This window comes from Terrapene carolina, unplaced genomic scaffold, assembly GCF_002925995.2.
Source record: "Terrapene carolina triunguis isolate 2854851 unplaced genomic scaffold, T_m_triunguis-2.0 Scaffold32200, whole genome shotgun sequence".
NCBI lineage: Eukaryota > Metazoa > Chordata > Testudines > Emydidae > Terrapene > Terrapene triunguis.
The window spans coordinates 153,211-167,082 of record NW_020696551.1 but is presented as its reverse complement, the minus strand read 5'-3'; the positions used below and the strand labels follow the sequence as shown (position 1 = coordinate 167,082).

General features: G+C 48.2%; 1 protein-coding gene across 3 annotated transcripts in view; it reads right to left on the bottom strand.

Annotated features, from left to right (window-relative positions):
• LOC112126013 (UPF0577 protein KIAA1324) overlaps positions 1–13,872 on the bottom strand; it is a 55,351-nt gene that overhangs the window by 15,826 nt on the left and 25,653 nt on the right. For all 3 annotated transcript variants that reach the window (XM_024224399.2, XM_026663062.1, XM_026663061.1), the window contains one exon: positions 3,128–3,308. In XM_024224399.2, coding sequence (XP_024080167.2) covers positions 3,128–3,308 — 181 coding nt within the window. The remainder of the gene's footprint in view (positions 1–3,127; positions 3,309–13,872) is intronic.

The window sequence follows — 13,872 nt, the reverse complement described above, 5'->3', positions numbered from 1 at the left end:
CGGGGGGGGGGGGGGCGGCCGGAGGTTTTTTTGCCTGGGGTGGCAAAAAAGCCAGAGCTGGCCCTGACTCTCGCTTCCTAGTCCTCAAAGGTCTCATCTTGTGGATCAGGAGCCCTAGAGAGACGCTGGTGGGGAGTCTCTTCTCTTCTCCTGGCGAGAAGCAAAGCACTAGGAGCCCTCGAAAATTGCTGACAATAAGCTGCCCAAGGGTCCAAGCAGGGCCACTGAGGTGGTGAAAAAGGCATGGGTGGGGGCACCCAAGGGTGTTCATACCATCTGGGTGGGGCTTGTCTCTCATGAGGGTAAGTTGGGTCTGTAGAGATCTCAGGAAGGTGGGCTCATTGGTAGCCGAAAGGAGAGCCTTGGACAGAATGAGGGAGACTGATGAAAAATCCCCATCATCGTCTTCCTCTTCATCGCTGGGCAAAGGTGGACCAGTGTGACGTTATGAGTGTAAAATAATATTTCATTGGAAGATGACAGGGCCAGAAAGAGTTAATTAACTCACCGACTGACCTGACCCATGGGTGAACTGTAGAAACTGGTTAGGAAGATATGTAAATGAATAGAGCTTCGAAATGCAAGTCTGCATTGTTAGAGATCTCAAGGGTAGACGTTTGCTCAGGTCTTGTGATGTAAGCAAACAAGTCTTGTCTATTGCTGTAACTTTAATTCGAAGATCAAAAAGGAATATTAACATTTATGATGATACTTGAGTGAAATAGTATTATTGTCTATATGTCTCTTTGAAGGTTGTGGTAACCTGTATCTGAACTGTTTAATGAATAAATTACCCTGTGCTAATTGCCAGGATGTTTGGAAGGAGAATTAAGCCTATTGTTTTCTCAGGCCAAAAGGCTGCTGGAAATGTATAAGAACCCTAGGACACAATCCTGCTGCATCTCAGGTCTGCTTTGGGTTTCAAGAGGGGGAAACCTTAAGCCATAAGGATTGAGATCCCCAGTCATTGACTGGAGCCACCCTGAATATGGACATTGGACTATAACCTATGGACTATTTCTAAAAGGACTTTTGGCAACTACAAGCTCACCTCTGCTATGCATCTGAACCTCAAGAATTGAATTCAAGTCTGTATGTATATTGATCTTTTAACCAACACTCTCTCTCTTTTCTTTTTTAATAAATTTTAGCTTAGTTAATAAGAATTGACTATAGTGTGTATTTTGGGTAAGATCTAAGTTATAATTGAACCTGGGTATGTGGCTGATCCTTTGGGACTGGAAGAACCTTTGCTTTTATATGATGAAGTAAAATTTTCAATAATCATCATCATATCTGACGTGTGTCTGGATGGAGGCCTGAGGCTGGGTACTTTAAGGGAACTGCGTTTTTTGGACTTCTGAGTAACCAGTGAGGTACTATAGAAGCTGTTTTGTGCTGGCTTGGTAAATCTAAGGATTGGAATAACCACCAGCTTTTGGGGTTTGTCTGCCCCGTTTTGTTTGCAGTTCACCCTGATTGAGTGACCTCAGCTGGCTCCCACGGGCAGCACTGTCACAACCAGTCCTGGAAGTAAAGGGAGACTCCGTCGGTATCGTGTGCATCTCCAAGGAATGGGAGGTGATCAGTACCAGGAACGTGTTGTGGCCGAGCAGGGGCGATTCAGGCATTTCTGAAACCACCAAGTCCCTAGGAAAAGGAAACTCCTGCGGTACTGGGATGGGCAGTACTGATGAAGTGAGATTGCAGAGGCGGCTCTGCCACAAGGTGCTGACGGTACCAGAAGTCTCATGTGCTTTGATGAATGGCCAGTAGGTGTAGGTCTGGTCTTTTATGGAGCCGAAGTACTAGGTACCGAGGCCCTAGGGGACTCTGCCAGTACTGGTGCAGAAGAGCTGGTCTTCTCTGTACCACTCCGTTCACCTGACAGTACCAATCTTCCAGAGCCGGAGCCCTTAAAAGTCCTTAGGCTTGCTGGCAGCGAAGGTACTTGAGGAGCCTGCAGCCTCATGGGTACCTAGTCACAGACCCGTGGGTGCCGAGGTGGTCGACCTGGCCAGGGACCATTTCTTTGCGGCAAATTATCTACCATGGGGACTTGAAACTGCTTCCTAGAGATTTTTTGAGAGGATTTCAACGATTTCCTCTTCGACGCTCTTGGGGTGTGTTTTCCCAAGGAAGTTGATGTGGTTGGCCTGGTCAGGGACCGTTGTACAAGGGGAGTCCCTGGGCCGGGGACAGAGGCCATTTGGAGCAAGAACTCCATCGTAAGGAGACGCAGTTTTCGTTCTTGGTTCTTTCTGGCCCTCAACTTTAACTTGAGGCAGAAATTACACTTCTGAGGAACACGTGACTCCCCGCGACAGCATATACAGCGGGAATGTCCGTGACTGGCCGGGATAGCCTCCCAGCCTGAAAGGCAATGTTTAAACCTTGGGGAACCGGGCATACCCTTCCCGGGTTTCACTTCCCCTAAGGGGAAAAAGTAAGGGGGGAAAAAGATGGATCGGCAACAGCTGCTATCCCAGTAAGACATTTTTTTGAATTTTTTTTTTTGTAAACTAAAGAAAGAGAGGAAAGGGATTACTGCCACTAACTAAGGGAAACTCAAGGAACTAACGCCAACTATCATGAGCAAGAGAAAGAAATACAGTTATGGCAATCTCAGCTCAGACGCGGCTGAGAAGGAACTGAGGTGGTTTGCCCACACAGCGCTAGCCCTGGTGCGGGGTGCGAGGCAGGGGGGGCGCATGCGCAGGCCGAACGGACACTGCTGCCTAAAATCTCTGATCCGAGGCGCGTGGGGCGCAAAGGCACCTAGAGTTAAAAGAACCTCAAGGGGGGGCACCCATGGGACACTACTCGAAGCAGCAGCAGCAGTATGTCCTTGGCCTTACACCGAGAAGGTGCCTCTCAGTGGAGCAGGGCAAGAGGCCAGTTTCCAGACTCTGGGCCTAGCACAGGGGCTGCAGGCCCAATCCTCCCTGCCCTGCCCTGAGTGGAGTCACTGACCCCACCGCAAACCGCCGCCCAATCTCAGTTCTCCACCCATGGCAGCAGGTGCAGGTCACCCCACTGTGCCCAGGAGCGCTCTGGTGTGGGACAGGGCTGGATCAGGCCCTGGAAGGCCAGACCCCATCCCTGGACCAGGGGAAGCAGCACCTACCTACGACACGGTCAGCCAGGCTCACGGGCTGAGAGGACACTATGGTTTTGTAGCCCATCACGTCAGAGGGGACGATGACGGACTGGCACACGTAGGAGGTGACCGATTTCGAGAACTCTGCCTCCCCGTCAGGGACCCGCATGTCAGTGACATTGTCCGTACAGGTGGCCATCTTCCTTCCCTAGGGTTAAGGAGCAAAGCAGTTAGCCCTTGTCTGGCGCCAGCACGCTGCTTTCTGTGGGAGGGGGCCGAGCCACACGTGGTGCGGGGATTTGAGGTGAACGTCTCCGTACGGCTCTGACAACACTTCTCAGCCCAGACCTGTGAGACCCCGTTACACTCCTGGGCCTCTCCACGGCTGCAACAGCCTGTGTTGGCACTTGGGTCTATGGAGATTACTAGGTAAAACCCACCTGCTAAGGCACTGCCTGACCAGCAAACTCATAAGAACATAAGAATGGCCCTACTGGGTCAGACCAAAGGCCCATCTAGCCCAGTATCCCGTCTTCCGACAGTGGCCAGTGCCAGGTGCCCCAGAGGGAATGAACAGAACAGGTAATCATCAAGTGATTCATTCCCTGTCACTCATTCCCAGCTTCTGGCAAACAGAGGCTACGGACACCATTCCTGCCCATCCTGGCTAATAGCCATTGATGGACCTACCCTCCATGGATTTATCTAGTTCTTTTTCAAACCCTGTTATAGTCTTGGCTTTCACAACATTCTCTGGCAAGGAGTTCCACAGGTTGACTGTGTGTTGTGTGAAGAAATACTTCCTTTTGTTTGTTTTAAACCTGCTGCCTATTAATTTCATTTGGTGATCACTAGTTCTTGTGTTATGAGGAGTAAATAACACTTTCTTATCTACTTTCTCCACACCAGTCATGATTTTATAGACCTCTATCATATCCCCCCTTAGTCGTCTCTTATCCAAGCTGAAAAGTCCCAGTCTTATCAATCTCTCCTCATACAGAAGCCGTTCCATACCCCTAATCATTTTTGTTGCCCTTTTCTGAACCTTTTCCAACTCCAATATATCTTTTTTGAGATGGGGCGACCACATCTGTACACAGTATTCAAGATGTGGGTGTACCATGGATTTATATAGAGGCAACATGATATTTTCTGTCCTGTTATCTATCCCTTTCTTTATTATTCCCAGCATTCTGTTCGCTTTTTTGACTGCCGCTGCACATTGAGTGGATGTTTTCAGAGAACTATCCACAATGACTCCAAGATCTCTCTCTTGAGTGGTAACAGCTAATTTAGACCCCATCATTTTATATGGATAGTTGGGATTACGTTTTCCCATGTGCATTACTTTGCATTTATCAAGATTAAATTTCATCTGCCATTTTGTTGCCCAGTGACCCAGTTTTGAGAGATCCTTTTGTAGGTCTTCGCAGTCTGCCTGGGTCTTAACTATCTTTAGTAATTTTGTATCATCTGCAAATTTTGCCACCTAACTGTTTATCCCTTTTTCCAGATCATTTATGAATATGTTGAATAGGACTGGTCCCAGAACAGACCCCTGGGGGACACCACTATTTACCTCTTTCCATGCTGAAAACTGACCATTTATTCCTACCCTTTGTTTCCTATCTTTTAACCATTTACCAATCCATGAGAGCACCTTCCCTCTTACCCCGTGGCAGCTTACTTTGTGTAAGAGCGTTTGGTGAGGGACCTTGTCACAGGCTTTCTGAAAATCTAAGTACACTATATCCACTGGATTCCCTTGGTCCACATGCTTATTGACCCCCTCAAAGAATTCTAGTAGATTGGTGAGGCATGATTTCCCTTTACTAAAACCATGCTGACTCTTCCTCAACAAATTATGTTCATCTATGTGTCTGACAATATTGTTCTTTATTATAGTTTCAACCAGTTTGCCCAGTACTGAAGTCAGGTTTACCGGCCTAGAATTGCCAGGATTACCTCTGGAGCCCTTTTTAAAAACTGGTGTCACATTAGCTATCCTCCAGTCATCTGGTACAGAAGCTGATTTTAATGATAGGTTACAGACTACAGATAGTAGTTCTGCAATTTCACATTTGAGTTCCTTCAGAACTCTTGGGTGAAAACCATCTGGTTGGTCCTGGTGACTTATTGCTGTTTAATTTATCAATTTGTTCCAAACCTCCTCTAATGATACCTCAATCCGGCACAGTTCCTCAGATCTGTCACCTAAAAAGAATGGCTCAGGTTTGGGAATCACCCTCACATCCTCAGCTGTGAAGACTGATGCAAAGAATTCATTTAGTTTCTCCGTAATGGCCTTATCGTCCTTGAGTTCCCCGTTTAGCACCTCGATTGTCCAGTGGCCCCACTGGTTGTTTAGCAGGCTTCCTGCTTCTGATGTACTTAAAAAAACATTTGCTATTCCTTTTTGAGTCTTTGGCTAACTGTTCTTCAAATTCTTTTTTGGCCTTCCTAATTGTATTTTTACACTTCATTTGCCAGTGTTTATGCTCCTTTCTATTTTCCTCACTAGGATTTAACTTCCACTTTTTAAAGGATGCCTTTTTGCCTCTCACTGCTTCTTTTACTTTGTTGTTTAACCACGGTGACTCTTTTTTGGTTCTCTTACTGTGTTTTTTAATGTGGGGTATACATTTAAGTTGAGCCTCTATTATGGTGTCTTTAAAAAGTTTCCACACAGCTTGCAGAGATTTCACTTTTGCCATTGTACCCTTTAATTTCTGTTTAACTAACTTCCTAATTTTTGTGTAGTCCCCCTTTCTGAAATTAAATGCTACAGTGTTGGGCTGCTGTGGTGTTTTCCCCACCACGGGGATATTAAATTTAATTACATTATGGTCACAATTACCAAGCGGTCCAGCTATAGTCACCTCTTGGACCAGATCCTGTGCTCCACTTAGGACTAAATCAGGAATTGCCTCTCCTCTGGTGGGTTCCAGGACCAGCTGCTCCAAGAAGCACTCATTTAAGGGGTCAAGAAACTTTATCTCTGCATCCCGTCCTGAGGTGACATGTACCCAGTCAATATGGGGATAATTGAAATCCCCCATTATTATTATTATTGAGTTTTTAATTTTAATAGCCTCTCTAATCTCCCTGAACATTTCACAGTCACTATCACCATCCTGGTCAGGTGGTCGGTAATATATCCCTACTGCTATATTCTTATTATTCGAGCATGGAATTACTATTCATAGAGATTCTATGGTACAGTTTGGTTCATTTAAGATGTAAGCAGAGTCAGGATGAGCTCTACCCTGACATCTGGTGGTGAATTGTGGCGAGTTGTGGAAAAGAACTTCAGGGGCTGACCTTGTTTACACAGGCACACCCACCCCACCTAGCATGAACCCACAGCAGCCCAAATGGTCACTTTGGCTGCTGTGGGATCCCCAGTTTCTCTATTATTGGGGCAGGAAGAATAAAGTGTTGTTACCCTAATTATGTGACTCAAGGACAATGAAACTGTTTTATGACAGAGGGACTCGCCATCAACTAAGTAGCACTTGCTAGACAAGGGACATGGGTTCCAAAACCTAGTGACTTGAGAGAAGCTAGGGACAGGTATTTGTACCTGATAGTATGGGCCCCTTTTGAGGGCCTGAAATACCAAATGCACCACCACCACCACCATCATCTCCTCCACTATGGAATATCAGAGCTTATTTTAATTCCACTAGGAGTCTAGTTACAGACTGCTGAGCTGAGTTTGTTGGGCCAATGGTGCACCAGCACTGAGGCTCCCCTACTACAAGCTGAAATCACTAAAGAGGTAGACTCACTAAGAGCTGAAATCACTGAGTGCTGTAGGGGGGCCTGAATCTATGGGCAGGTCTACACTTACTTCCTGGTCCAGCCGTAAGCAATCGATCTTCTGGGATTGATGTATCGCGTCTGTCTAGACGCGATACATCGATCCCGGAAGTGCTCGCCGTCGACGCCGGTACTCCAGCTCGGCGAGAGGAGTACATGGCATCGACGGGGGAGCCTGCCTGCCGCGTCTGGACCCGCGATAAGTTCGAACTAAGTTACTTCGAATTCAGCTACGTTATTAACGTAGCTGAATTTGCGTACCTTAGTTCGAAGTAGGGGGTTAGTGTGGACCAGACCTTTGTTGCTGAGCGGCTGGCAAAGTGGAGCTGTTTATGGGACGACTGGAGCGGCTCGCGGGACAGCTGGCGGAGCGGCTCGCAGGATGGCTGATGGAGTGGCTCGTGGTGAAGGCTGCAGCAGAACCCCATGGAGAGGCAGGGCAGTCGGCCTCGGACCACGTAAGGTGCCCCTTAACACAGCTGTGCCCCCCCCCCCCAGGCTGGGAGGTAAAACTCTGCAGATAAACTTTGAACTCTGGGGCTGTACTGACCAGGGACAGAGACTTTTGGGGTGTTGGACTTTTGGGACTTTGGGTGATCTTTTGGGTTGCTGGACTTAAGACCCTGAGGGGAAAAGGATACTGCCAAACTTACTTGGGGGTGGGTCTTTTGCTCATGGGTTGTGTTATGAATCCTGTTTGTGGTAAAAAGAACAGGAGTACTTGTGGCACCTTAGAGACTAACAAATTTATTAGAGCATAAGCTTTCGTGGGCTACAACCCACTTCTTCGGATGCACCACCTGTTTGTGGTGTTTCCCCAACATAATGCTGCATTGTTTCCCTCCTTTATTAAAAGGATTTTGCTACACTCAGACTCCGTGCTTGCGAGAGTGGAAGTATTGCCTCTTAGAGGCGCCCGGGGGGGGGTGGTATGTAATTGTCCCAGGTCACTGGGTGGGGGCTTGAGCCGGTTTTGCATTGTGTTATTGAAACAGAACCTCTAGCTACTGAACCCAGCCCTTGTTGCTGCCAACTCAGACGGGCAGAAGGGTTACAAAGATTTTTACTTCATTTGATTCTACACTTTCTTTCACATATAGTGCCGCTCCCCCACCAGCATGACCTGTTCTGTCCTTCCGATATATTTTGTACCTTGATATTACTGTATCCCATTGATTATCCTCATTCCAGCAAGTTTATGTGATGCCTATTATATCAATATCCTCATTTAATACGAGGTACTCTAGTTCACCCATTTTATTGTTTAGATTTCTAGTATTGGTATTTAAGCACTTTAAAAACTTGTCTCCTTTTAGCTGTCTGCCATTACACGATGTAATTGAATGGGACTCTTCTTTATTTGACTGTTTCTGATCAGACCCTGCCTGTATTTTATCATTTTCTATCCTCTCGTCCTTACTAGGACATAGAGATTCTCTATTAATAGATCCTCCCCTAAGGGATGTCTGAACCATGTGCTCCTCCACACTTGTTGGCTTTCCCCCAGCCCTTAGTTTAAAAACTGCTTTATGACCTTTTTAATATTAAGTGCCAGCAATCTGGTTCCATTTTGGTTTAGGTGCAGCCCATCCTTCCTTTATAGGCTCCCCCTTTCCTAAAAGTTTCCCCAGTTCCTAATAAATCTAACCCCCTCCTTCCTACACCATCATCTCATCCATGCATTGAGACCCTGCAGTTCTGCCTGTCTAACTCGCCCTGCACGTGGAACTGGGAGCATTTCAGAGAATGCTACCATGGAGGTCCTGGACTTCAATCTCTTACCTAGCAGCCTAAATTTGGCCTCCAGGATCTCTCCCTATCCTTCCCTATGTCACTGGTACCTACATGTACCACAACTACCGGCTCCTCCCCAGCACTACACATAAGTCTATCTAGACGTCTCGAGAGATCCGCAACCTTCGCACCAGGCAGGCAAGTCACCATGCGGTTCTCCCGGTCATCACAAACCCAGCCATCTATGTTTCTAATGATCGAATCGCCCAGTACCAATACCTGTCTCTTTCTAATAGCTGGAGTTCCCTCCCCGGAGGGGTATCCTCAGTGCGACAGGATACCACGACATCATCTGGAAGGAGGGTCCCAACTATTGGATCGTTTCCCTCTGCTCCAGTTGGATGTTCTCCTTCCCTGAGACTGTCATCCTCCTCAACAGCACAGAGGCTGTCAGTCCGGAGGTGGGACTGTTCTACTGTGTCCCAGAAAGCCTCATCTATGTAACTCTCTGTCTCCCTCAGCTCCTCCAGTTCAGCCACTCTGGTCTCCAAAGTCCATACATGGTCTCTGAGGGCCAGGAGCTCCTTGCACCGAGTGCACACATACGCCACCTGCCCATAGGGCAGGTAATCATACATGCTGCATTGGGTGCAATAAACTGGGTAGCCCCCACTCTGTTCCTGGACTCTGCCTGCATTCTCTTTTTACTCCTGCAGCTTGTTCCTTTGTTGATGTTTTGTTTATATCAAGGGGGTGTTTTTGGCTTTTAAGTTTAAAGAATGTTTAGTTCTAGCCCCTGCTCACACTCCCCCTTGCAAAACTCCCCTGTTAGCCGCTCCTGTTCGCTAGCTCCTCTGGTCACTTAGGAGCAGGCTTTTTAAAGCCTTGGTCTCCCTGAGTAGCCCCGTCCCCTGGTTAAGGGTTGATGGGTGTTAAAAGGCTTAGGAATCACAGCCTCGTTAAGAAGCTCTCAGCCTTGCCTAGCAGGCAGCTAGGCTCAGCCCACACACGGTCAGCACAGGGTCCCCCAAACAAACAGAGCACATGGTATATTTCAGTTAAGCAGCAAGCACACCACAAACACAGGCTTAGGGTGACCAGATGTCCCGATTTTATAGGGACAGTCCTGATTTTTGGGTCTTTTTCTTATATAGGCTCCTATTACCCCCCACCCCCTGTCCTGATTTTTCACATTTGCTGTCTGGTCCCCCTACACAGACTCAGCCCGCTTGTGGGCTCAGCTGCACTGAACTGACCAGACCCAATTCTAAATGAAAGATGTGTGTGTCCATGGCGCCACCTAGCGCCCCTGGGAGACAGCCCACCCGTCCTGACTTTGGGTGCCTAGCATGATGCCTCATTTTATACGGGCTGAATTTCACCCCAAGTCATTTACATCTCCAAACAACTCATTACAGGGTTACAAGATTTTGGCCATCAGGAGACAAAATAAAGATCTGCTTCATTCTCAATCATCCTGTGTTTCTGTACACTGCTTACTACCCCTACACACCGGAGGTGGCTGCATCTCAGTGGTGCAAAATGTCTGTATTTTTCAAAGTGCTTTGGGATCCTTCAGTTCATACCAAAAGAAGGTTGGGGTGGGGCTGTGACTGGTTCTATTAACGAGGATTCTCAATATCCTAGTAAAGAGGAGATGATAGAAGTTGATAAAAGTACAAGTAGGAACCCAAGAGAAAGTCAAATGCAAAAGAGTCCCATTCAATTACATCACATGGGGCAGACAGCTAAACAGTGACACATTTTATAAGTGCTTGTATACAAATGCTAGAAGTCTGAATACTAAGATGGGTGAACATGAGTCTGGTATTAAATGAGGAGATTGATGTAACAGGCATCCCAGAAACTTGGTGGAATTATGCTAATCAATGGGACATGGTAATACCAGGGTACAAAATATCCAGGACTGACTGAGCGGGTCGTGCTGGTGGCGGAGCGGCACCGTATGGGAAAGCAGAGAGTCCAATAGAGTAAAAATCTGAAATGAATCAATCTGTGCCGTAGGATCTCTGGATAGAAATGTCATGCTTGATCAATAAAAGTATAGGAATATACTACCAACCACCTGACCAGGATGGTGATGATGACTGTGAAATGCTCAGGGAGATTAGAGAGGCTATAAAAAACAACTCAATAATAATGGGGGATATCAACTGTCCCCATATTGCCTGGGTAGATGTCACCTCAGGACGGGATGCAGAGATAAAGTTTCTAAACACGAAACTTGGAGAGTTCTGAAACCCATAAGGGGAGAGGCACTTCTTGATTTAGGTCTTGGCTACGCTACACAGTTTTGTCGACAAAACAGTGGAGGTGTACACTCTGCAATGCTGCTCCTGCCTACGTAACACCCGTTAGGCCGACATCATAAAACCACCTCGACGAGTGGCATAGAGCTTTTTGCAACTTAGTTAGAGTGACGTCAGTATAGACACTGTGCTTGATTTTGTCGCCCTAATTGGTCTCCAGAAGGTGTCCCACAATGCCCATCATGACCGCTCTGGTCAGCAGTTTGAACTCTGCTGCCCTGAAGGTACAGAGATATGCACCCCTCCCCCATTTAAAGGCCTAGGAATGTTTGAAATTCCTCTTCCTGTTTGCTCTGGGCACAGTTCACACAGGATCTTCCCAGCTGACCACACCGGCTTTCTGCAGCAGATGCTCTCCCGTGTGGAGGACACACACAGGAGCTGTTGGATCTGCTGAGCTTGGGAGGAGAGGAACTTCGATACCTACGGGCTGATTGCTAGAGGCATGCAGGAGAAGGGGCATGCATATTCAAGGCTCTCTAGCCGCTCACAGTAACCCCCTTCGCAAATCACCCTTTGTCCCTTCCTGCCCCTTCCCCCTTGCCCTCCCGCCCTGTGAACTCACCATAATTGGGACGTGCAGCGACCGATGTGCTAGCCAAGGGACAGTGAGAAAGAGGTGTGTGTAACTTCTGTGATTCAAGCTGTAAGTGCACTCACAATACAGTCTCTGTTCATTGTTTGTTTGCCTTCTGCAGATATGCCCTTGAAGACCCACTCCTCCATACTGGTGGAGTGCCTCCGTCAGATAAGTAATGCAGCACTTCGCAAAACAAGAGCGTGGATGGAGACAATCAATGAAAGATTGAGGCTGGATAGCCAGGGGAGGATACAGGGTCAAGAGCATATTATAAAGCTCCTGGAGGTCCAGATAAAGCTCCTGAAGATCCGGTTTTGTTCAATAGCTTCATTAATGATCTGGAGGATGACGTGGATTGCACCCTCAGCAAGTTTGCAAATGACACTAAACTGGGAGGAGTGGTAGATATGCTGGAGAATAGGGATAGGATACAGAGGGACCTAGACAAATTAGAGGATTGGGCCAAAATAAATCTGATGAGGATCAACAAGGACAAGTGCAGAGTCCTGCACTTAGGATGGAAGAATCCCATGCACTGCTACAGACTAGGGACCGAGTGGCTAGGCAGCAGTTCTGCAGAAAAGGACCTAGGGGTTACGGTGGACGAGAAGCTGGATATGAGTCAGCAGTGTGCCCTTGTTGCCAAGAAGGCTAATGGCATTTTGGGCTCTATAAGTAGGAGCATTGCCAGCAGATCGAGGGATGTGATCATTCCCCTCGATTCGGCATTGGTGAGGCCTCATTTGGAGTACTGTATCCAGTTTTGGGCTCCACATTACAAGGAGGATGTGGAAAAATTGAAAAGAGTTCAGCGGAGGGCAACAAAAATGATTAGGGGGCTGGAGCACATGACTTATGAGGAGAGGCTGAGGGAACTGGGATTATTTAGTCTGCAGAAGAGAAGAATGAGGGGGGGATTTGATAGCTGCTTTCAACTACCTGAAAGGGGGTTCCAAAGAGGATGGATCTAGACTGTTCTCAGTGGTACCAGATGATAGAACAAGGAGTAATGGTCCCAAGCTGCAGTGGGGGAGGTTTAGGTTGGATATTAGGAAAAACTTTTTCACTAGGAGGGTGGTGAAGCACTGGAATGGGTTACCTAGGGAGGTGGTGGAATCGCCATCCTTAGAGGTTTTTAAGGCCCGGCTTGACAAAGCCCTGGCTGGAATGATTTAGTTGGAGATTGGTCCTGCTTTGAGCAGGGGGTGGGACTAGATGACCTCCTGAGGTCCCTTCCAACCCTGATATTCTATGATTCTATGAAAGAGATGATGGAAGTCCCTATTACCCTGCAATCTGAGCCCATGCCCAACTCCCGCTCCAGCCACTACAGAACTCTGGTCCATGTCTGTGACGAAGTGGGGGATTTTCTTGTTTTTTCTTGTTTTCGGTGGGGTTTCAATGGTTTGCATGCGGAGGGGGTGGGACTCAGTTTCCCTGGGTGTTACTGGTTTAACGAGGTGAGGGGAGAGGGAGTTTGTTGTTACAGAGGACCGGAGAGGGAACTTGGGACCCCAGCCAATGGCCTGGAGGATGGATACCCCAGCGACTGGTGACCTGAGACCCCGACCCGGAGACCCAGCTCAGGAGTTGCAGCCGGTTCTCCCACTGGCCAGAACAATGGGCTGCAGAGTGAGGACCCAGTGACCTAACCAGCCCGTTCCAGCCAGAGGATAGAAGCGAGGAGAGGAGGCCCCGGTTTATGACCCTGTTTACCTGGAGAGAAGACAATGGACAGAGGCGGGGCTTGGGGCCGGGGATCTCAGATGCCCAGTTGGGAAGAAGGGGAGCTCGGGGTGGAGAGGGGGAGCAGGCAGAGCCCACCTGAATGCAGAGAGACTGGGATGTGCTGGGCTGAGGGAGGCCAGGCCTGAGGCCCTGAGAGTTTCCTGTGCTGTATTCAACTCTCAATAAACCCTCCTGTTTTACGCTGGCTGAGTGTCACTCCGGTCTAGAGAACAGGGTTGCATCAACCCCTTCGGGGGTGGAGGCCCGGGGGGTCCAGAGCGAGTGGACTCCCTGAGGGGGCCCATGGCGAGAAACAGGTGTGCTAAGGCTCAGAGAGGTGTGGCTCCAGGAGGTTTATAGATTCATAGATTCTAGGACTGGAAGGGACCTCGAGAGGTCATCGAGTCCAGTCCCCTGCCCGCATGGCTGGACCAAATACTGTCTAGACCATCCCTGGTGGTGGGGCCTGACCCCGAGAGAGAGTGGACCCCTGAGAAGAGCTGTCGCACTGAAAGGGGCACCCCCCCCACGGACCGCACGGGGCCAAGCGTGGGCACGATCTGTGAGTCCGTGACAAT